This window comes from Gekko japonicus, unplaced genomic scaffold, assembly GCF_001447785.1.
Source record: "Gekko japonicus isolate JY-2015 unplaced genomic scaffold, Gekko_japonicus_V1.1 scaffold1663, whole genome shotgun sequence".
Lineage (NCBI taxonomy): Eukaryota > Metazoa > Chordata > Lepidosauria > Squamata > Gekkonidae > Gekko > Gekko japonicus.
Window position 1 is genome coordinate 42,396 of NW_015173184.1, and position 23,205 is coordinate 65,600.

Consider the following 23,205-nt stretch of genomic DNA (forward strand, 5'->3'; position numbering starts at 1 on the left):
AGTGAGAGTGAAAGGACAAAGGGAGAGAGATCAGAGGGCAGCTCCCAGGTTAAGACAAAGAGAGGCACCCCATTCAAGGAGATAACACCTAGACACACTTAGAGTGACGTAGCGCCCTCCAATGTCCGGCCACACTGAGTCGCTCACTCCAGCGCATTCATACTGCCATTCAAACCCTACCAAAAGCAGACCTTTTTGCCCACTCTAGACATTCATTCAGATGCCTGGATATGGGCCAGACTGTCAGTAAAAAAAAAAGTGAGCGTTCTTCCTCCTTCGGATTGCAGGGATTGCTGTCAACGGACAGCTCGTCGGGGCCAAGCAGGCCGTGAGCGAAAAGCTTCAGACCTACTTCGGCAAGATTGGGTTCGATTTCAGAGAGAAAGGCATCCGGGTCGAAGTGAGCACCGCAGCCATCACCCTGATGGACGGCTCCTCCAGTATCTCCCTCTCCTGGTCTGACACGGGGAGGATCATCCGGAGAAGGTAAGCGGGGGAGCTGGCCTACCTTTAAGCTTCCTGTCTTCCGCCAGGGCTCTTTTTGTAGAAAAAGCCCAGCAGGAACTCATTAGCATAATGGGCCACACCAAACAGCAGAAACTCATTAGCATATTAGGCCACACCCCTGACAGCACAGCTCATTAGCACATTAGGCTGCACCCCCACGTTACCAGAAGTGTGGTTATCCAGCCACACCCACCTTTTGCTTCTTATTCTGTTTACCTTGTTTGTTTTCAAAAACCAGGGCTTTTTTGGAGCAGGAACTCCTTTGCATGTTAGGCCACACACCCCTAATGTAGCCAATCCTAATGAGTTTCTGCTGTTGGGTGTGGCCTATTATGCTAATGAGTTCCTGCTGGGCCAACTTGGGAGCCAGCCGGAACTCCCTGTGCGTTCCTGCCCAAACATAGCTTTTTACCCCATCCTTCCATAAGAACATCAGAGCATCAGAAAGGCCATGTTGGATCAGGCCAGTGGCCCATCCCGTCCGACATTCTGTGTCACACAGTGGCCAAAACCCAGGTGCCTAAAGGAGGCCCACCAGCAGGGCCAAAAGGAAACCTCTACGTTCAGAAGCAGTTGACTTCTGAAACCCAGAGCCAGGAGTCAGCATCAGGGGAAGGCCTCGGCCTCTATGCCCTGTTGCTGGACTTCCAGACAAACTGGTTGGCTACTGTATGAGACAGGATGCTGGACTAGATGGACCTCTGGTCTGATCCAGCAGGGCTCTTCTTCTGTTCTTGGGATGCTGGACTAGATGGATCCCTGGTCTGATCCAGCAGGGCTCTTCTTGTGTTCTCGGGATGCTGGACTAGATGGATCACTGTTCTGATCCAGTAGGGCTTTTCTTATGTTCTCAGGACGCTGGACTAGATGGACCACTGGTCTGATCCAGCAGGGCTCTTCTGATGTTCTTAGGATGCTGGACTCGATGGACCCCTGGTCTGATCCAGCAGGGCTCTCCTTATGTCTGTAGGATGCTGGACTAGATGGACTACTGGTCTTATCCATCAGGGCTCTCCTTATGTCCTTAGGATGCTGGACTAGATGGACCACTGGTCTGATCCAGCGGGGTTCTTCTGATGGGATGCTGGACTAGATGGATCACTGGTCTGATCCAGCAGGGCTCTTCTGATGTTCTTGGGATGCTGGACTAGATGGACCACTGGTCTGATCCAGCAGGGCTCTTCTGATGTTCTTGGGATGCTGGACTAGATGGACCACTGGTCTGATCCAGCAGGGCTCCTCAGATATCCTTATGAGACCTTTCCTTTTTTCCTGGGGTGATGGTTCGACAACCGCACAAATGGCAGAAGGCCTTGGGGGGAAGGATCACCCAATGGGCTTCTCCGCGGTTCCGCAATGGCCCATCTAACCATAACAGAGAACTACTAACAGCCTGTATCCATTCCCTTGAAACTTCTAGACTACTCATCGTGGTGAACAGGAACAGCAATGCCACCATCGTCATCAACGGGAACACGACTTTCACCGTTTTGCTTCACCGAGTGTGGAAGAAGCATCCAGTCAACGTTGACTTCCTGGGTATCTACATTCCTCCCGAAAACCACTTCTCCTCCAGCATCCATGGCCTTATAGGTAAAGCCCTCTAGAATTAGGAAGACAGGAGAGGCTCATTTTTTTTGGGGGGGGGGAGGTTGATTTTTAAAAAGGGAAAAATGGAAACATACCATAGGCATATAAAATTCTCAAGTTCCTTCTGACTTCTGGTGACCCTATGACTTCATGAGCTCCCAAATGCCCTCTCATTAACAGCTTTGCTCAGGTCTTGCGAACTGAAAGCCATGCCTTCCTTGACTGAGACACAGAATCATAGAATCGTGGAAGGGATCTCCAAGGTCATCTAGTCCAACCCCCTTCACAAGGCAGGAAATTCACAAATACCTCCCTCCCCACACCCACAGTGACCCTCGCTCCAGGCCCAGAAGATGGCAAAAAAATCCCCAGGATCCCCAGCCAAACTGGCCTGGAAAAAATTGCTTCCTGACTCCAAAATGGCGATCAGCATTTTCCTGGACGTGTAAGAAATCCATCTCATATTGGGTTGTCTTCTTTTCCTGCTGCCTTCAACTTTTCCTAGCATTATTGTCCTTCCCAGTTTGGTGAAGAGCCAGTTTGGTGTCGTGGTTAAGTGCGCGGACTCTAATCTGGGAGAACTGGGTTTGATTCCCCACTCCTCCACTTGCACCTGCAGGATGACCTTGGGCAAGCCACTTGAACCTGCAGGATGACCTTCTGGCAAAGCTGTCCTTGAAAAAGAGCAGTTTCTCTCAGAGCTCTCTCAGCCCCACCGACCTCTGTTGTGGGGAGGGGAAGGGAAAGGAGTTTGTAAGCTGCTCTGAGACTCCTTTGGGTAGTGAAGGGTGGGGTATAAATCCAATCTCTCCTTCTCTTCTACTGGCACCTGCTGGATGACCTTGGGCAAGCCAAAGTTCTGATAAGAGCTGTTCTTGAAAAAGAGCCGTTTCTGTCAGAGCTCTCTCAGCCCCACCGTCCTCACAGGGTGTCTGTTGTGGGGAGGGGAAGGGAAAGGAGTTTGTAAGCTGCTCCGAGACTCCTTTAGGTAGTGAAGGGCGGGGTATAAATCCAGTCTCCTCTTCTCTTCTTCTCTTCAGTGAGTCTTGGCTTGTTGTTATTATTATTATTATTATTATTATTATTATTATTATTATTATTATTATTATTTCAATTTATACCCCGCCCTATCCCACAAGTGGGCTCAGGGCGGCTTACAGAATATAGTCCATAAAACAATAAAACAGTTGCTGGCACAGTAGACAATATCATCAAACCCCATGCCTCATTGCAGGTGGAATATAGGTGCTCCAGTGCCCAATAATATTATCTGACAGCAGGCACTGGGAAAGGGACCATAATATTGTCATTCTGTTATTGAACCACAGCTGAGACAACAATCTAAATAAAGATGCCTCCGTATTAGCTATACATAACTGGATAGTGAAGGATTCTTCCATTCTTTCATAGAGAAAAGGGTTATTTGAAATTTAAATACTGTAAAATTCTTTTGAAATGGAAGGAGGTTGATTAGTAGGCATTTTTCTAAAGGTTTGAAGGGGTCTATTGGGTTGGATTTTAGAGATTTTTAAGTCTCTGCAAAAGTTTGGACTAAGTTGCAACAGTCTGATTTGCCTCAGTGCAGACCAGTGTCTATGAATGTGGCTCCATCCCTCTGACATCAAAGATCGGATCAGTTTTCTGATAATATGACCTGAGCTTATTCATTTTAGCTTCTAGGGAGAGTTCAGGCTGGATTTAATCTAGAACTCACTTATTTGTCTTTTGAGCCACCCACGGTATCTGTAAAACTCTCCTCCCACACCGTATTTCAAATGAATCCGTTTCCTTCCGGTCAGCTGTTTCCACTGTCCAACTTTCACATCCATAAAATGGAGGGGGGAAACCTCTCCCTTTCTGATGCTAGACCATTGGGTCACCCACTGAACATCCTAAGAGTAGATTCAGGACCAAGTCAGACAAAATACTTTACAGAGCATTTGTTTCAGGAATGCACGGACCTGGTGAGAGCCACTGGCTCAGAGGGCTCGAAAGGGGCGGTTTGACAAATCTGGGCAGGCCGCTGGGAATAGATCTTTGAATCGTTTTCAGCTACATGCCTAATTCTAGATTGAGACCAGTGTTCCCTCTAAGCTGAGTTAGTGTGGGCTAGCTCAGTTTTTTAGTCTCTGGCTCACACTTTTTTGTCTTCGCTCGGGAAGGACGGCTCCGGAGCAAACTCATTTACGCAGCAGCCAAATCGCTCGCTCACAACTTTAATGCCGGTAGCTCACAAAGTAGAATTTTGGCTCACAAGACTCCACAGCTAAGAGGGAGCATTGGTTGAGACTCCATGAAGGAAGCCACGGCCTTCAGTTTGCAAGATCTGAGCAAGGCTGTTAATGATAGGATGTTTTGGAGGAGGAAAGAAGAAGAGGAGGAGGAGGAGGAGATTGGATTTATACCCCACCCTTCACTCTGGAGTCTCAGAGCGGCTTACAAACTCCTTTCCCCTCCCCACAACAGGACACCCTGTGAGGTAGGTGGGGTTGAGAGAGCTCTTTCGAGGACTGCTCTGAGAGAACTTGTGACTGACCCAAGGTCACACCAGCAGCTGCATGTGGAGGAGTGGGGAAATCAAACCCAGTTATCCCAGATTGGAGTCTGCCGCTTTTAACCACTACACCCAACTAGAGATCGATTAAGATGGGTAGCCGTGTGCTGGTCTGTTTGTAGCAGTAGGAAAGAGCAAATAGTCCGGCAGCACGTTAAAGACTAACGAAATGTGTGGCAGGGGAGGAGCTTCCGTGTGTCACTGCTCGGGTATCTGCAGAAGCGAGCTGTGACTCATGAAAGCTCCTCCCCTGCCACATATTTTGTTAGTCTTTAAGGTGCCTGCCAACCTAGCAGTTCGGAAGCAAGAAATGGCAAGTAGATAAATAGGTACCACTCCGGTGAGAAGGTCACAGCGTTCCGTGCGCCTTGGTGTTTAGTCATGCCGGCCACATGACCACGGAAACATCTTCGGACAGCGCTGGCTCTTCGGCTTGGAAACGCAGATGAGCACCGCAACCCTAGAGTCGGATCCGACTGGCTTTCGAGCAAGGGAGACCTTTACCTTTACTTTAAGGTGCTACTGGACTCTGGCTCTTTCCTACTACACCAAACTGGCTCTCATTAATTCAAAGGATCATCATAAATCAGAAACAACTTGATGGCATTTCACACTCACACACAACACTGCTAAATGAAAGCCTCAGGCTCAGCAGCAGGACATACCCGTAAAGATCAGATCCCTCAGGGGACACCAGCAGAAGAGGTCCAGTACTTTCACACACCGTTTTTTGGCTTCCAGGAGGGGGCTGATTGGTCAGTGTAAGGAAGCCAGATTGGTTCCATCCGGCACTGCATATGCCCGTCCGAGACCTCAAATTACAGTCGTTTCAAACTTTTCTCTCCACCAGGCCAGTTCATACTTGAGCCCACCGTGCACATCTACAACGAACGGCCGGGGCCAGATCCAGAGAAACCCGAAGCCACCATGGAAGTCAAGGGCCTCAAGCTCACAGTTACCAGGTAAGGCATCCGAGTCGCCTGCAGCAAAGAGACCCAGGTGTCCTTTCGCCAAGTCTTTTGATGCAGGAAGATTCTCTTTGGATGACCCGACTCGTCGCTTCCCCCAAAGACCCTCAGGCAGGCCCGTAGCTGCGATGGGGCATTCCGGGGCTCCGCCCCCTCAAAGGTGAGGCACGCCCCACAACAGCTGCTGCCCCTCTCCCCCTCCCTCCCCACCTGCGTCATTAAAAGGGCCCTCCGGCTGATTGGTGGGAGCACGTGGCCCGCCGATCAGCTGACGGGCCCTTTAAATCTTGGAGGGAGGGAGCAGCCACTGCTGAGGGGCTGGCCTCCTATTCAAGGGCTCCCTTTAAATGAGGTTTTTCAAGCAGGGGTTGCCTGGAGTTCAGGGAAGGTGTGCATTTGGAGCACGCAGGGAAGGTGTACGCAGGGAAATCCCCTCCTCCTCCTCTTCTTCGACCTGCAAATCCATTTCAGGTGGAAGAAATAACTATGCGTTGCAGGGAAAATACAGCTCCTCCCATTTCCTTAGGCCTCCCTTCAGCCTAAGTACCCTTTTCTGGCTCCTGTCTTGGTCTTCAATTTACTCCTGTCCGGTCTTGAGCCGTCCCGGCAAAAAGGAGGGCGAGAAACCAACAAAGGTGGGGGGGAGAGAGAAAGGCACGCACCCGGTAGTCGAACGGAGGGACGCCAATTGTCCTTCTTTAAACAGCCTCAGATCTGGGAACGGTCCAGAGTTGCTTCACTCTGGACTCTCTCTTTCCCGCCCGGAGCCACAAGTTTGGAAGTTCGTGCTAATTCCTCTCTCTCTCCGTACTGGCGCACCCCTTCCACGGCACTCGAGCCCGGCTTTATCCTCCCCGGCTGTTATAGAGGGCAATCTGTCTTTATTCTCTCTCGGTGCGTACCTTGCCCTACCACAACGGTTCCCAAGCCACCCGACCAACCCCTCCTCCTCCTGCCTTGGAGGGCTGGCAATCCTCTTGGGGGCAGGGCCGGCTCACCCACTAGGCGAATAGGCATTCGCCTAGAGCGCCAGGGCCTGGATGGGGAGCCAAGCTGTGCCTCCCCCCTTCTCCCCCCCTTTGGTGGCGGCGGCAGGGGAGGAGGCGGTGGTGGCAGTAGCAAAAGGGTGGTTGGCTCCAGAGGTCTCCAGGCCCCACCGGGAGGTTGGCATCTGTGCCATAAGGTAGCCTTGCCTAGGGCGCAGAAACACCTCGAGCCGGCCCTGCTGGGGGGTGGGGGGCTTCCCTGTCGTGGTTCCTCGTCCGAATGCCAGACTCTCTTCCCTGGGAACTCTCCCTCTTTGTCGCCGAGGGCCACACTTCCTCCAATTGATCCCATGTCCCTTCCTGGGGCTTGGTGAGTAGAAAGGAGGGGGGAGGGAGCTACCACCTCCTGACAACTCCTGCGACAGTAGAAATTTGTTTCTGTCCTCCTCTGCAGGGGATTCCAGAAGGATTACCGCCTGGACCGAGTGTTCGGGATTCGCGTCCAATGCTGGTTCGTGCACAACAGTGGGAAGGGCTTCCTCGATGGCCACTACCAAGATTACCTCGTCCCGACTCTGTACAGCTTTCTGAATCGTCCCTGAAGGAGAGTTTGGGAAGATCCCGCCCACTGCGACCAAGCCCCGCCCCCTCTGGCCCCGACAGCTTTGCATTAATTCGCTGTCGGACCGGGTGGGAAAGCTTCCCTGATAGACGAGTCCGAGCGAGCAGGCTTGATCTAGCCCGCAGAACTCACTTCGCCTGTCACTCCGTAACAGAGTCCAACACTATACCAAACTCACACCTGTCACGATCCGGAACCATTCTCAAGGGTGTCAACCGAGGGCGAAGTCACAGAAGGGGAAGGGGGTCCGGGCAGAAAAGCAGTTGATGTCCCAATGTCATTCACTTATAAAATGTAGTTCTGTTTACTGGATATTAACACCACGTTTTGAAATATAACTTAAGCAATGCAATTAAAAAGACAATTAAAGGGGCGCCTGTGTCCTGTGCGGTTTTGCCGGAGTTCGCGAAATCCTTGAACGAGGGATGGGATGGCGCACTGGTTAGACTGTCACACTAAGACCTAGAAAGACTGGGTTTGAATTCTTCGCTCAAGCAGGGAGGGCCGCCAGGTGACCTTGGGTCGTTGCAGTTATCTCAGCCTGATCTACCCTTACAAGGTGGTGGTGGTTGTGAAGATTAAGTGGAGGGAGGAACCAGGGTGAAAAGACATTTTGGGTCCCCGATCAGGGCAGAAAGTGAGATATGAGTAAACAAGTAAGCAAGCATCTTGGCACTGTGGCCAAGTTAATGTCGAAAACATCTGCAGTGAGCTATTATTATCATCATACAGTATTGTGTGTAGAATAGACAGGAGCAATGCTCCCTCTAAGCTGTGGAGTCTTGCGAGCAAAAATTCTACTTTGTGAGCTACTGGCATCGAAGTTGTGAGCGAGCGATTTGGCAACTGCATAAGTTAGTTTGCTCCGGAGCCGTCCCTTTCTGAGCTAAGACAACAATGTGTGAGCTGGAGGCTAAAAAATAGTGAGCTAGCTGACACTAACGCAGCTTAGAGGGAACATTGCTCAGGAGATCCTAAGATTGTCTGGCAGCCAGCAGTTCTAGCTCTTTTAGTGTTAGGCAACACTCGGTGGCGAGCTAGACTTGTTTCTTTAAGGCAAGAGACGTTTCAGGGGTGTAGAATAGTCAGGAGCAATGCTCCCTCTAAGCTGTGGAGTCTTGCGAGCAAAAATTCTACTTTGTGAGCTACCGGCATCAAAGTTGTGAGTGAGCAATTTAGCGACTGCATAAGAGCCGTCCCTTCCTGAGCTAAGACAACAATGTGTGAGCCGGAGGCTAAAAACCTGTGAGCTAGCTCACACTAACGCAGCTTAGAGGGAACATTGGTCAGGAGATCCTAAGATTGTCTGGCAGCCAGCAGTTCTAGCTCTTTCAGTGTTATGCAACACTCGGTGGCAAGCTAGACTTGTTTCTTTAAGGCAAGAGACGTTTCAAGGGTGGTTTGGCACTGCCGGCCTCTGTGTCACGCCCCTGGTATTCTTTGGAGGCGGCCATTGCAAATACTAGCCATGGCTGACCCTGCTTAGCTTCCGAGATCGGGCTAGCCTGGGCTATCCACGTTTTGAGCTCATCGCTGTGGAAGCAGAGCTTCGTCATGAACACATGAAGCTGCCCCTTATCGAATCAGACCAATGGTCCCTCAAGGTCAGTATTGTCTACTCAGACTGAGGTCCTTCACATCACCTCCTGCCTGGTCCTTTTTAACTGGAGATGCCGGGGATTGAACCTAGGACCTTCTGCATGCCAAGCAGGTACTTTGCCACTGAGCCGTGGCCCCTTCTCTGAATGGAACTCTCACACGCAGCTGCCTTATACGGAATCAGACCCTTGGTCCCTCAAGGTCAGTATTGCCTGCGCAGACTGGCAGCAGCTCTCCAGGGTCTCAGGCCGAGGTCTTCCCCATCACCTCCTGCCTGGTCCTTTTAAACTGGAGATGCCAGGGATTGAACCTGGGACCTTCTGCATGCCAAGCAGATGCTCTGCCACTGAGCTACAGCCCCACTTCATGGCTATCCAGGGTCTTTTCCATCACCTCCTGCCTGGTCCTTTTAAACTGGAGATGCCGGGGATTGAACCTGGGACCTTCTGCATGCCAAGCAGAGGCTCTGCCACTGAGCTACAGCCACACTTCATGGCTCTCCAGGGTTTCAGGCAGAGATCTTTCCCATCACCTACTGCCTGGTCCTTTTTAACTGGAGATGCCTGGGATTGAACCTGGGACCTTCTGCCTGCCAAGCAGATGCTCTTCCATTGAGCCACAGCCCTACTTCAAGGCTCTCCAGGGTCTCAGGCTCAGATCTTTCACCTCACCTCACACACTCAGCCCTTTTAAGTGGAGATGCCGGGGATTGAACCTGGGAACCTTCTGCATTCCAAGCGGAGGCACTGGCAGTGAGCCACAGCTCCTCTCCTGAATGGAACTCCCACATGAAGCTGCCTTATACTGAGTCAGAACCTTTTGTCCATCAAGATCAGTATTGTCTACTTCGGCTGACAGCAGCTCTCCAGAGTCTCACCCAGCACCCGGTCCATTTAACCGGAGATGCCAGGAATTGAACCTGGGACCTTCTGCATGCCAAGCAGAAGCTCTAACTCTTCCATTGAGCCACAGCCCCACTTCATGGCTCTCCAGGGTCTCAGGCTGAGATTTTTCCCATCACCCAACACCCAGTCCTTTTAACTGGAGATGCCGGAGATTGAAGCTGGGACCTTCTGCATGCCAGGCAGACAATCTACCACTGAGCCATAGCCTGTCCCCACACAGACTTCCACAGACCTATTCCACCAGGGGAGGTGCTCTTAGCTCAGGATAAGGCTCTTTGGGCCAGAGGAGAGTATAGATCAAGAAGCACCTGAAGAAGTGAGCCATGACTCACGAAAGCTCCTCCTTGCCACACATTTTGTTAGTCTTTAAGGTGCTGCTGGGAGCCAGTTTGGTATAGTGGTTAAGTGCGCGGACTCTAATCTGGGAGAACCGGGTCTGATTCCCCACTCCTCCACTTGCGCCTGCTGGATGACCTTGGGCAAGCCATAGTTCTGTCAGAGCTGTTCTTGAAAAAGAGCAGTTTCTCTCAGAGCTCTCTCAGCCCCACCTACCTCACAGGGTGTCTGTTGTGGGGAGGGGAGGGGAAGGGAAAGGAGTTTGTGAGCTGCTCTGAGACTCCTTTGGGTAGTGAAGGGCGGGGTATAAATCCAATCTCTTCTCTTTTCTCTTCTTGCTCTTTTCTGCTGCAGTGGAGAGTACTACGCCAAGGAGTAGATCCACAAGATCCAACCCCCTGTCTAATTACCTGGCAACCTTCACTCTCCAGTTCTCAAGCTTCCCAGTAATCAATTTCTCCTTGCTACTGACTTGTTTTTGGTCGGGACTGCCAGAAATGAAGGTTACCAAGAGTTCCACCAAATCTCTGAAAGGGTACAGCTTTTATGACAGGCAACGTCTCACGCTTAACATCATAAAATATCCCAGTTTAAGTGGGCTGGAAGAAATACTGTTAAATAGCAAAACATCATAGAGTTCGTTAAGTGGCTTAGACAGCAAGAAATCTCTAGTCCAAGACTGCTGTCTTAAAAAATAAGACCCCGCTTCCTTAGTTTGGATCTGCAAACAGATTTTAAAAACTCCAGCGCTGGCACAGGGGGCGGTCGCAGCTTCGGGGGCACCTTCAGGCTGGATACTTTTCAAGAGTCCGTCGGCCTTCGCCATTCAAGCCTGTTTGGAGATGTCTTCATACGGCACGCCTTCGACCTGGCGTCCCTTTAGAGGCCCCTGAAGGAGGAGGAGGAGATTCAAAAGTAAGAAGAGAAACTTTAAGGCAGATGATGACCTGCAACAAACCATGACCTGAGTGATAAAGGTTAGCTTAAGACAGGGATCCCCAACTTCTTGGGATCTGTGAGCACGTTGGGAATTCTGACATGGCACGGTGGGGGCACAAGCCACAAAATGGCTGCCGCACGAGGCAGAGCCAGCCACAAAATGGCCGCAGCAGCATAACTTTAGCCACTCAGTGCAGACCCTTGTGCTGTTCCGGCAGCTGCTTGCAAAGCATCTGTCATGATCTGGGCTGTGCCACCGGAGGCCTACTAGGCCCAGGGAGCCTGGCTAGCAGTAGGTGAGCAGTAGGCCTACAACTCCCAGAAACCCCTGAGAGGTTTTGGAACCAAAATTGACCAATAGGGAAGAAGAGGGCTGGGGAACAAAAGGGCTGGTGCCAGAAAAGAAGCTGTTCTTTCTTCCAGAGGGCAGAGCCAGAAGGAAGGCTGCTGCAGGGAAGAGACCCTCATCCTGAGGGAAGGGTGAGTAGTCTGGTGCCACTTGGATAGTCTCAGAGTGGCTTACAAACTCCTTTCCCTTCCCCTCCCCACAACATACACCCTGTGAGGTAGGTGGGGCTCAGAGAGCTCTCTCAAGGACTGCTCTTGAGAGAACAGCTCTGAGAGAACTTGTGACCGACCCAAGGTCACACCAGCAGCTGCATGTGGAGTGGGGGATCAAACCCGGTTCTCCCAGATTAGATTAGTGTCCTTTTAGCTGGAAAAGCTGGGGATTGAACCGGGGACCTTCTGCATGCCAAGCAGATGCTCTGCCACTGAGCCATGGCCCCTCTCCGTGATGCTGCCTTCTACTGAATCAGACCCTCGGGTCCATCAGGGTCAGGACTGTCTACTCAGACTGGCAGCGCCTCTCCAGGGTCTCAGGTCCTGACCTTTCACATCACTCGATCCTTTTACCTGGAGATGCTCTGGACTGAGCTCAGAACACATGAAGCTGCCTGATACTGAATCATACCATCAAGGTCAGTATTGTCTACTCGGACTGGCAGCAGCTCTCCAGGGTCTCAGGCTGAGGTCTTTCCCATCACCTACTGCTTGGTCCTCTTAACCGGAGATGCTGGGGATTGAAGCTGGGACCTTCTGCGTGCCAAGCAGACACTCTTCCATTGAGCCACAGCCCCACTTCATGGCTCTCCAGGGTCTCAGGCAGAGGTCTTTCCCATCACCTCCTGCCTGGTCCTCTTAACTGGAGATACTGGGGATTGAACCTGGGACCTTCTGCATGCCAAGCAGAGGCTCTGCCACTGAGCCTCAAAGGAAGGGGAAGGCATTGAGGGGAAGGGGAGAAGAGCATTTTAATCTCTCTGATGGTTCTAATATATGTGCCGTCGGGTGGCCAACACCAAAGGAGACTTACCGATTCGATGAGTATTGTTGCCGAAAACGTTTTCTCGCTTATGCAGACTAAAGTAGCTTCGTTTCCTCTGTAGCCACCATTCAAAACCAGCACCTTTTTGCCTGAAACATGGAAGGGCAGAACATAAATATTCCTTATTTAGAATACTGCTACGCCACCTCTTCAGGTTCCTGCTCAAGGCTGGCCTGCAGTTAGAACAAGATAAAAATATAAAACAAGTGTAGAAACGATCCATAAAACAGAAGCAAACTCGTAGGAATAAAAAACCCTATTTAAAAGCCTGGGGGGGGGGGGGGGGGGGGGGAGGTGTGTTTTAGCCTGGTGCCTAAAAGAAACTAAAGTAGGTGGCCAGGCAAGCCTCAAGGGGGAAGGTGTTCCAAAAGTGAGGAGCCACCACAAAAAAGGCCCTGTCTCTAATTGCCACCTGCCTCACCTCTAAAGGTGGGGGCACAGAGAGCAGGGCTGGAGAGGCAGATCTTGATTGGTGGGCTGGATAAACGAAGTCTCCCGTCTACTCCAAATGCTCAAAGCTTTCTTAGATCTGCTCTCCGAAATCCTATTTAAACCCTTGCTATCTGCTCTTCACGAAAAACAGCTGAGTGGTGGGGAACTTGGAAGCACTTAAACAACTGCTTTCTGCTCCCGACGAAAAACTGTGAAAACTGCCCCCTGCTTTCTGCTCACCGCTGCTTTTGAAGGCGAGCAGAAAGCAGGGGGTGAAATAGCTCTGAGCCACTGCTCCCTGCCCAAATGCAGCGGGGAGCAGAAAGCAGGGGTTTAAACTTTAAACGGCTCGCAAACCAATCTGGTTAGCGAACCAGCGTATCAGTTCGTGGTTCGTGGCTGAACCGCAAAAAACTTGCAAAAATGTGGCTCGTGCCCATCCCTAAGGGGGAGCCTTCCTTGTCTTCAACACAAACACAAACTTTGCTCCGGAGGAACAAAGTTCTGCTGCTAGCAAACCAGGTATGCTGGATCCAATTAGTTACTTCCCACCTTAACAACCTCCCAAAGTACCAGACCTTTGCATAATGCAAAAATATTATGGAGCCACTCGCCCTCTACCTCCCTCCACCCAGCTTGCCAGGTGGCTTACCTGGTGCGGGAATCACGGTCTCCAGGTGTGTCTGGTCGAGTTTCAGCTTGTCTCCGGAATCAATCAACTTGACAACCGCTGTGTATTTGTTGATTACTTCCTGTCAAAGACATAGATGCTTATTAAAGGAAAGTAAACCTGTTGTCGTAAGAAGAGCCCTGCTGGAAAAGTTCATTTGGTCTAGGATCTTGACTGACACAGTGGCCAACCAGTTCCTCTGGAGGGCCAACAACAGAGCATTGAGGCCGAGGCCGAGGCCTCCCCCTCGTGATAAGGACATCAGAAGAGCCCTGCTGGATCAGAGGAGTGGTCCATCTAGTCCGCTCCTGCAGGAAATGACCCCTGCTAACAACACTGCCAACACCCAGTTAACCCAGACGATGCTATTGGCCGGCTGTTGTCTGAGGATGCGGCTAAATCCGCCATCTGACATTAACTAGCACTTTATATTTCATAATACTCTTAACTGTATTGCTTTGTTTGATCTAATTCTGTTTGAATTCTTTTATGTTTTGTGTGAGCCGCCCTGAGCCTGCCACGTTAGGGAGGGTGGGATATACATGAAACGAATAAATAAATAAATACACCGATCAATGAGATTGAAAGGTGCTTGACTGAGGCCGGCCACACCCAAACAGCCATAGTCTGGTTCACCTGGCAAGCCTCAGAAGCCCCTTTGTGACTGTAGCAGCAGTCGGCAGGACAGACAGATATAGGCATCGTTGGAAAACTCGGCTTCCGGGCTTTTCAGTGCTCACGCCTCCACCCTCTGGCCATGCCTGGCTTTTTCGGACAGCGGAGGACGGCGAGAGTCACTGAGAGGTAAACAGCAAAGGAATTCACCTTCACGATGGCCTTCTTTTTGTGGTATTTCTCACCGAGTTTCTTCGTAATGATCTTGACCACAATTTCCTGGAAGGAAGAGGGGAAACAGAGAGGGAGGGGGCTTTAGAGTATATCACATGGGCCCTGACCTGGACGGCCCAGGGTAGCCCAACCTCATCAGATCTCAGAAGCTAAGCAGGGTCGGCCCTGGTTAGTACTTGGATGGGAGACCGCCAAGGAAGCCTAGAGTTCCTATGCAGAGGCAGGCAACGGCAAACCCCCTCTGTTCCGTCTTCTGCCTCGAAAACCCTGTGGGATCGCTAGAAGTCTCCTGAGACTTGAGGGCACTCTCCACCACTAAAGGTGTAAAGGTAAAGGTTCCCTTGCTCGAAAGCCAGTCGAATCTGACTCTAGGGTTTGCGGTGCTCATCTCCGTTTCAAAGCCGAGGAGCCAGCGCTGTCCGAAGACATTTCCGTGGTCATGTGGCCGGCATGACTAAACACCAAGGCGCACGGAACGCTGTGACCTTCCCACCGAAGTGGTACCTATTTATCTACTTGCAATTTCTTGCTTTTGAACTGCTAGGTTGGCAGGAGCTGGGGCCAGAGACGGGAGCTCACTCCGTCACGCGGCACACTCGGGTCTCGAACGGCTGAACTATGTAAAAATTCCAGCCTCAAGAGGACAAAACCATCCCAGAAAAGTCCTTACAGGGAGACTCATTCACATTTATCAGAGTCATCCACTTACTGTCAAATCTGGTTACCGAAGGAATACAAACTGTTGAGGCACTTACACATTCCTTTCTTTCTTTTCCCTACTCCTCTGACCTGCAGGTCTTGAGTAGTATCAATCAACCCCAACAAGGAATAAAAGGGAACACTGGTCACAGGCTGTCCAAGGTCTCACGGCCTGAACAAGGAATTTAGCTTTAAAAAGAATCCATTAAGAGCCAGTTTGGTGTCGTGGTTAAGTGCGTGGACTCTAATCTGGGAGAACCAGGTTTGATTCCCCAACTCCTCCACTTGCACCTGGCTGGATGGCCTTGGGCAAGCTGTAGTTCTGATAAGAGCTGTTCTTGAAAAAGAGCCATTTCTGTCAGAGCTCTCTCAGCCCTACCTACCCTCCCAGGGTGTCTGTTGTGGGGGAGGGGAAGGGAAAGGAGTTTGTGAGCCGCTCTGAGACTCCTTCGGGTAGTGAAGGGCGGGGTATAAATCCAATCTCTTCTTCTTCTTCTTTTATAATAACTAAATTCAGGTGGGGTAGCCGTGTTGGTCTAAAGCGGCAGAACAAAGTTAGAGATCAGTGGCACCTTAAAGACCAACAAGGTTTTAACCATTTATACCTTGAATAAAAGTTTGTTGGTCTTAAAGGTGCCACTGGACTCTAACTTTGTTCTTTTGGTAACCAAAGTTATCTAGAGGAAGCTCATTTTGCCGGCCCACAAATGGTCTAATCCATTTCTCTCCACCCTCCTTACACCATGGACAGAACACGCTTCACAGACTCGATGATCCCTAAACCACAGTATACCTAATACAAGGCCTCCAGAGATCGCAGAGAGTGGCGCATTTAGTCTTGCAAGCATAACTGCTCACCTGTATTTTGGAGTGTCAGCAAGCTGCCAAAGGGTTCTGTGTATATGCTGTGTAGCCTCTCCCCCTCCCCCTCCCTTTGTTTGCCATCAGCTTGTTAAGTGCATTCCTTTCTATAAATACTAGTATTGCTTTGAAATGTAGTTATCTTGCAAGGTCACAGGTGTGGAGCTGGAGTCGTTTGGTCTTCGCTTAATCTATTATGAGTTAGAGCATGAGAAGCAATTAATTGTTTATCTTCTAGGAGCAGTTGATTCTCAGGCTTTAGGCGCGAGTTTCAACTCACCCGTGCAAGCGGGAACCAAGTCTATTGATTATTGCATTTTATGAACCTGTTTATTATTCTGTGCCCTGCACCCTGTAGTCATTCCAAACAGTCCCTGTGTTCCAGTTTCTTCATTGCTTCAATAAATATTACTTTGCTACAAACGTGTATTCATTTGAATGCGTGGAGGATTTGGACATGGAGCTGGAAAGTCAAACAAGTATTTCGGGATCGCAACTTACAGGCTGCAGCCAGTAGTCAGTCCGAGCCGATTTCTTCTTCTCTTCTTCAAACTGAGGGAGAAAAGGAGATTGAAATGGTTCAGCTACAAATCAGACTGAAGGATGACTTTGGGCAAACGTCACAAGGTAAAAAGGGAGCGCGAATCGTTTGAAATGGAATTTTGTGACTGGCAGCCAGGGCAGATCACATGAACGCATGAAGCTGTGCCTTATACCGAACCAGACTATTGGTCCATCAAGGTCAGCATTCTCTACTCTGACTGGCGGCTGCTCGCCAGGGTCTCAGACGGAGGTTTTTCACATCTATTGCCTGGTCCTTTTTAACTGGAGATGCCAGGGATTGAACCTGGGACCTTCTGCACGCCAAGCAGAGGCTCTGCCACTGAGCCACGGCCCCTCCCCATCAGCCAAGACAGGCTTAAAAAGGGTTAGCAGCTGAAAACTGGGATTCTTGACCAGAGCACATGACCAGAGCACATGAGCTCCATTCTTTTTGCCAGGGGTCCCTTCAGATTCTGAGAGACAGTGGTGAGCAATGCTCCCTCTAAGCTGTGGAGTCTTGTGAGCAAAACGTCTCCTTTGTGAGTTACCAGCATTAAAGTTGTGAGCGAGGTTTACAAGATTATGCATAGGATAGAACAGGTAGAGAAAGAAGTCCCTTTCTCCCTTTCTCACAATACAAGAACTCGTGGGCACTCCATGAAATTGCTGAGCGGTCGGGTTAGAACAGATGAAAGGAAGTCCTTCTTCACCCAAAGAGTGATTAACTCATGGGATTCACTGCCACAGGAGGGGGCGGCAGCTACAAGCACGGACAGCTTCAAGAGGCAATTAGATAAGCATATGGAGCCAAGGTCCATCAGTGGCTATTAGCCAGAAGATATAGATAGGAACTCTCAGTCTGGGGCAAGGGATGCTCTGTATTCTTGGTGCTTGGGAGGGGGGCAACATTGGGAGGGCTTCTGCTGGACCTCCTGAGGGCACCTGGTCTTTTTTGGCCAATGTGTGACAGAGTGTTGGACTGGATGGGCCACTGGCCTGATACAACATTGGCTTCTCTCATGTTCTTATGAGCGATTTGGCTGCTGCATCAATTAGTTTGCTCTGGAGCCCGTCTTCCTGAGCGAAGACAAAAGTGTGTGAGCCGGAGGCTAAAAAACTGAAGCTAGCTCACACTAACTCAGCTTAAGGGGAACACTGGTGGTGAGGGCCACGCCAAAATGGCTGCCATGGGAGAAGCAGCCAAGCCCCCAGTCGGCTGCCACAGGAGGACTGACCCTGGATTGGACGACCGTGCCGTGCCTGGCTTCTGGCACCTGATACTCGGAGCCTTCAAGCCAGTACGTATAGACTTCTGAGAGTCAAAAAACCTTTCGTCAGATACCTTCACTTGCCGGGGGGACCTTGGACTGCTCTGCCTTCCTACCCCCCACACAGGGATGTTGCGTGGCTAAAACAGAGGAGGAAGAGGCCCGGCGCAGGGCTCTTTTTGTAGCAGGAACTCCTTTGCATATTAGGCCACACACCCCTAATGTAGCCAATCCTCCAAGAGCTTACAGAACTGTAGTGTAATCCTTATTTCTTATAGTTACCTAGGTCTTAAGGGAAAAGTTATAGATGCAGATAAATACTTACAAGAAATTACCCTAAGCGTAGATGATTCCAGAAATATTTTTTTACAGTAATTATAAAGCACAGAAATATAATGTAGGCAAGAGATTAAAGCTGGGGCAATAAAAACAGTCCTCTAATTTAGAACCATTAAAGACCTCAGTTCTTGCACAGCAAACTGAGTGATACTGGATCCCTTCTTGACCCCCTTGCTTTCAATGCACAGCTATTTGTAAATATAAGTGCAGTTCAGAAACTGTTTAATCAGTGAAGCTCACTGGTGCTTCGTGTGCAATGAGGGGGAAATAGCAGAGGTTGCACAAATTACAGTGCCAGCCTAAGGACAATTAACACCCCTCCAAACCAAATTACTTCAATGAATTTAGAAGGGTGTAGCTCTGTTTAGGAGTTCACAGCAAGAAATCTCTAGTCCAAGACTGCTGTCTTAAAAAATAAGACCCCGCTTCTTTAGTTTGGATCTGCAAACAGATTGTAAAAACTCCAGCGCTGGCACAGGGGGCGGTTGCAGTTCGGGGGCACCTTCAGGCTGGATACTTTTCAAGAGTCCGTCGGCCTTCGCCATTCAAGCCTGTTTGGAGATGTCTTCATACGGCACGCCTTCGACCTGGCGTCCCTTTAGAGGCCCCGATTCGATGAGTATTGTTGCCGAAAACGTTTTCTCGTTTATGCACACTAAAGTAGCTCCGTTTCCTCTGTAGCCACCATCCAAAACCAGTACCTTTTTGCCTGGTGCGGGAATCACGGTCTCCAGGTGTGTCTGGTCGAGTTTCAGTTTGTCTCCGGAATCAATCAACTTGACAACCGCTGTGTACTTGTTGATAACTTCCTTCACGATGGCCTTCTTTTTATGGTATTTGTCACCGAGTTTCTTCGTAATGATCTTGACCACAATTTCAGGCTGCAGCCAGTAGTCAGTCCGAGCCGATTTCTTCTTCGCTTCTTCAAACTCTATGATCTCCTCCAGTGCTGTCTTTCTCTTCTTTTCTTTAGACTCCCCCGGGGCGGGAGGAATGTCTTTGCGCTTCACCGTTGGTGCTGTTCCTGCCGTCTTCAGCCCGCTGGGCCCGAATAAACTGTGGAAAAGAAGCTGGGGGTTACTATACCTGCCGCAAGCCCTTCTAGGAAGGCGAGGATGTCCCAAAGGCCCTGGTGGATCTTCATCCCCCCCCCCCCCAAACCCCCCCCCAGAGCAGCCATCCTCTGCCTCCACAAAACGCCTGAGTCTCCGCTTGGCATTCCCTAGACGACAAACACCATGGAGCCCTATCTCTCCGCCTACTTCATTCGAAAAGATGAGAGCCAGTTTGGTGTAGTGGTTAAGTGTGCGGACTCTAATCTGGGAGAACCGGGTTTGATTCCCCACTCCTCCACTTGCACCTGCTGGTGTGACCTTGGGTCAGTCACAAGCTCTGGCACAGCTGTTCCTGAAAGAGCAGTTTGTGTCAGAGTTCTCTCAGCCCCACCCACCTCACGGGGTGTCTGTTGTGGGGAGGGGAAGGGTCTGAGACTCCAAGTGAAGGGCAGGGTATAAATCCAATCTCTTCTTCTTCTTCTAAAAATATTTTTACTTTCCCAGCAAGAAACAGAAAACAAAGGGGGAGTGGAGTGGGGGGGAAATATCCAGAACCTGACAAAGGTTAGTCAAATGTAAGAAAGGGGGCCAATATTACAAACTTAATGAAGGAAATATATAAAGATACATGTATTTATTCATCACAAATTTTAAAATTACATAAGGGCCCAATCACACGTTATGTATAAATAACAAACGATAAAACACAAGGGCTGATAAACCTGACCTGACGCGTTTTGGCCTACATAGGCCTTCCTCAGAGGTCAATAGTGAGGAACATATTGGCTATTATACAAATATAGTACGGTAAAGGTAAATGTTCCCTTGCTTGAAAGCCAGTCGGATCCGACTCTAGGGTTGTGGTGCTCATCTCTGTTTCAAAGCCGAAGAGCCAGCGCTGTCTGAAGACATTTCCGTCGTCATGTGGCCGGCATGACTAAACACCGAGGCACACAGAACGCTGTTACCTTCCCACTGAAGTGGTACAATCATGTAAATACAAGTATAAATTCCATAAGGACCAGAAGCAAGTTGTTTCAAGATAAAACCACCAGGCACAGAGTAAAAAATAAATGAGGCCTCTAACAGTGCAATCGCATGCCAAGTGGTTCTCAGATATGAACGTCTGGTCCAGGAATCGCCTTCCTATGGTTGTAGAGCCAAATTGTCCTCAAGCAAAGAGCAGTGGGGGGGAAATATCACCAGCTCTGAAGGACATTAAAGTCCAGGGAAAAGGAAACAGAAATTATGAGAAGAAGAAGAAAAGAGATTGGATTCACACCCCGCTCTTCACTACCCAAAGGTGTCTCAGAGTGGCTAACAAACTCCTTTGTAATCATTTATCCAAGGAATCTTAAGGTAAAGGTAAAGGTTCCCTTGCTCGAAAGCCAGTCGAGCCCGACTCTAGGGTTGTGGTGCTCATCTCCGTTTCAAAGCCGAAGAGCCAGCGCTGTCCGAAGACGTTTCCGTGGTCATGTGGCTGGCATGACTATACACCAAGGCGCACGGAACGCTGTTATACAGCGTTATACAGGCATTAAAGCTGTGAGCGAGCCATTTGGCTACTGCATAAATTAGCTGGCTCTGGAGCCCTCCTTCCTGAGCTGAGACAAAAAGGTGTGAGCCGGAGACTCAAAACCTGAGAGTGACAGTTTCCTGTTTACTGCTTGGGACCGAGCTAGAGCATCTACACATCAAAGGTTTCTGGGGTACCAAGAGTTTCACACCTTGACCAGATGCTTCCATTGAGTTAAAGGTTAAGATCTGAATATTGCCCACTCCCTCTAGGTATATACGTCACATCCCAGTAACCAATAGGTATAGGGAATGGGACGGACTATAGGTATGAGGTTGGCACAGATGCCAACCCCCAATATAGGTTATAAAAGGCGAGGATCAACCTTTGTTCCACGCTAGCCATCTTTACCCCACCTAGGCAACTTAAGTTCTGCTGCAGGTAATTCTCACATGCTCTCTTGGACTGCAGCCAGGAAGCCCACAAGTGTTGGCTGGTTCCAACTGTGTGAAGTAGAATCCCTCTAGTTAGATCTTTTGTTCCCGCGGACTCTAATCTGGGAGAACCGGGTTTGATTCCCCACGCCTCCACTTGCACCTGCTGATGTGACCTTGGGTCAGTCACAAGCTCTGGCACAGCTGGCACAGCTGTCCTTGAAAAAAAGCAGTTTGTGTCAGAGCTCTCTCAGCCCCACCCACCTCACAGGGTGTCTGTTGTGGGGAGGGGAAGGGAAAGGAGTTTGTAAGCCGCTCTGAGACACCTTTGGGTAGTGAAGGGCGGGGTATAAATCCAATCTCATCTCATCTCATCTCATTGAGAAGGTCAAACTCTCTTCTGGAGCAGATAAGTAAAACCGCTACCCTTTTCTGTGTTCCCATCCAATTAGTTAAAGGTTATTATTTTCTACACTGATTGTTTTCTATTTCTATTGTACCTAAAGGAACTTGTGAGCGTGTGTGAATCTGCTTTTGTATGCCTGTGAATTCAAGTATTATTCAGTAAAGAGAACAACTTATTCTATAAACATCCAGTCGTGTTGTCTCTTTCTTGGGGGGAAAAGGAGCCTCAGTTCTGGTTCTGCTCTCTGTATACACTGGTCTAAACCCACCCCTAGCCCCCGCTGTAAATAAAGTGGGAATCAGGCTAACATTCCGCACCGCTTAATGCGTCATGCCAATACTTATGCTCTGCTTCAGTTCTTCGATTCCTAGCCGGTTCCTGCCTTCTACGATCCTCATCCTATTTGCACTGCTTATTGCAGGGGTCCTCAACCGTTCTGAGCCTGCGGGCACTGTTGCAATTCTGATACAGCGTGCTATGTGCAGGGCAAAATGGCTTCTATGGGAGGTGGAGCCAGCCACAAAATAGCTGCCACGGCTTATAGTCAGCCACACAGTGAAGAGCCTTATGCTGCAGTGGCGGCTGCCGCCAAAGCGATGTGTTTTAAAAATCCAAAGCCTAATACAACTCTCCAGTGGCCAATCAGAAGCCTTACTGGGCAACGGCCCCTCTTGGCCCCACCCACTTTCTAAAACACCTGGTGGGCACCAGGAAAGGTGTCCGTTGGGGATCCCTGGCTTATTGACGGTCTCATTTTGTTGACTGTATTGACTACACTCTGCGTAGTCCGCCTTAAGCCCTGGTGAGAAAGGGGACCATAAACAGTGTAAATCAAGGCATCAAACACTGTCTGCTTACTTTTTTATGTATATATATATTTTCCTATTTTTGTATTAACATTTAGAGCAACAACCACCTAGTTCACAGTTTAATGTTTCTAGTTATAGTTTTGTTGTGTTGTGTGTTATATAAAATAAAATAAAAAAATGTTTTTTTAAAAAACCAACACTGTCTGCACTTGATCTCCCCCCGTGCAATCATGAATGCTGGAACTTTTTAAACAAAAGCTGAAAACTGACAAAAACATCAAGAAAGCAGGGTCCAGACCTCAGGATCCAGGCTCAAACCCGCTGGGATGCGTGTGGAAGGGGCACAAGAACACGAGAGCAGACGGTGCCATTCTACGGCAAGGAGGGCAGAGTGAACAGACTGAACACGGGCAGGGCAGGAGCTGGAGAAAACTCACCTGGGTTTAGGCTGTGGCGCTGTGGAAGTGCTTGCTCCTTTGTTCAAATTAAATACCACTGGAAAGAAAAAAAGGAAAACCACTTTTTCAAAAACATTCCAGGCAGTGCTCCCTCTAAGCTGCATGTGTGAGTGGCCGCTCATGAACACCGGGAGCCCCGCTCAGCAGCAGTCTGGAGCCATGCTGGGTCTTGCGCTGCCCATTGCCCAGGGGTCATTTCCTGCAGGAGCGCACAGGAGCAGAGCTCCGGCAGTAAAGAGCCCAGGGGGTGGGCACATGCAACAAGCCCCGCCCCCTGCTCCCAGCAGCTCTCAGTCAGAGCAAGAAGCAGCCAGGTAAGCTGCAGAGCCCACCCACCCACCCCGGTCCAAAACAGTCCAGTGTCACCTTTAAGACCAAGTTTTATTCAGGTACAAGCTCTCCCTCCTCTGTGAGGACAGATCTGCACGTTCTCCCACCCCCCCCCCCCAAGCACACAAGCACAAAACAACCAC

The 23,205-nt window shown here is 49.9% G+C and overlaps 3 protein-coding genes across 3 annotated transcripts in view; 1 reads left to right on the forward strand and 2 right to left on the reverse strand.

Moving 5' to 3' along the window:
- Positions 1–7,207, forward strand: part of ITIH2 (inter-alpha-trypsin inhibitor heavy chain 2) — a 45,657-nt gene extending 38,450 nt beyond the window's left edge. Inside the window, exons 11-14 of the mRNA XM_015422597.1 lie at positions 288–486; positions 1,928–2,100; positions 5,502–5,613; positions 7,060–7,207. Of these exons, the coding sequence (XP_015278083.1) occupies positions 288–486; positions 1,928–2,100; positions 5,502–5,613; positions 7,060–7,207 (632 nt within the window). The remainder of the gene's footprint in view (positions 1–287; positions 487–1,927; positions 2,101–5,501; positions 5,614–7,059) is intronic.
- A 3,403-nt stretch (positions 7,208–10,610) lies between these two features.
- On the reverse strand, positions 10,611–18,599 carry LOC107119966 (DNA/RNA-binding protein KIN17-like). The gene is made up of 6 exons (XM_015422598.1): positions 18,504–18,599; positions 16,406–16,456; positions 14,321–14,389; positions 13,478–13,577; positions 12,382–12,482; positions 10,611–10,956 (listed from the first exon to the last, which is right to left on the reverse strand). The coding sequence occupies exons 1-6, from the start codon at positions 18,597–18,599 to the stop codon at positions 10,894–10,896; spliced, it is 480 nt and encodes a 159-aa protein (XP_015278084.1). The 3' UTR covers positions 10,611–10,893.
- LOC107119970 (DNA/RNA-binding protein KIN17-like) overlaps positions 18,468–23,205 on the reverse strand; it is a 17,815-nt gene continuing 13,077 nt past the window's right edge. The window contains exons 7-8 of the mRNA XM_015422601.1: positions 22,712–22,769; positions 18,468–19,110 (exon numbers count right to left, since the gene is read on the reverse strand). Coding sequence (XP_015278087.1) covers positions 18,600–19,110; positions 22,712–22,769 — 569 coding nt within the window. The 3' untranslated portion in view covers positions 18,468–18,599. The remainder of the gene's footprint in view (positions 19,111–22,711; positions 22,770–23,205) is intronic.

What these genes read in the sequence shown, in the direction of transcription:
- LOC107119966 (XM_015422598.1), bottom strand. Translation starts at nt 18,599, where the DNA reads ATGGCGAAGGCCGACGGACTCTTGAAAAGTATCCAGCCTGAAGGTGCC. An exon ending in GACCGTGATTCCCGCACCAG is followed by an intron (nt 12,483 to 13,477) that starts GTAAGCCACCTG and finishes TCCATGTTTCAG; the next exon opens with GCAAAAAGGTGCTGGTTTTG. An exon ending in CAACAATACTCATCGAATCG is followed by an intron (nt 10,957 to 12,381) that starts GTAAGTCTCCTT and finishes CTCCTCCTTCAG; the next exon opens with GGGCCTCTAAAGGGACGCCA.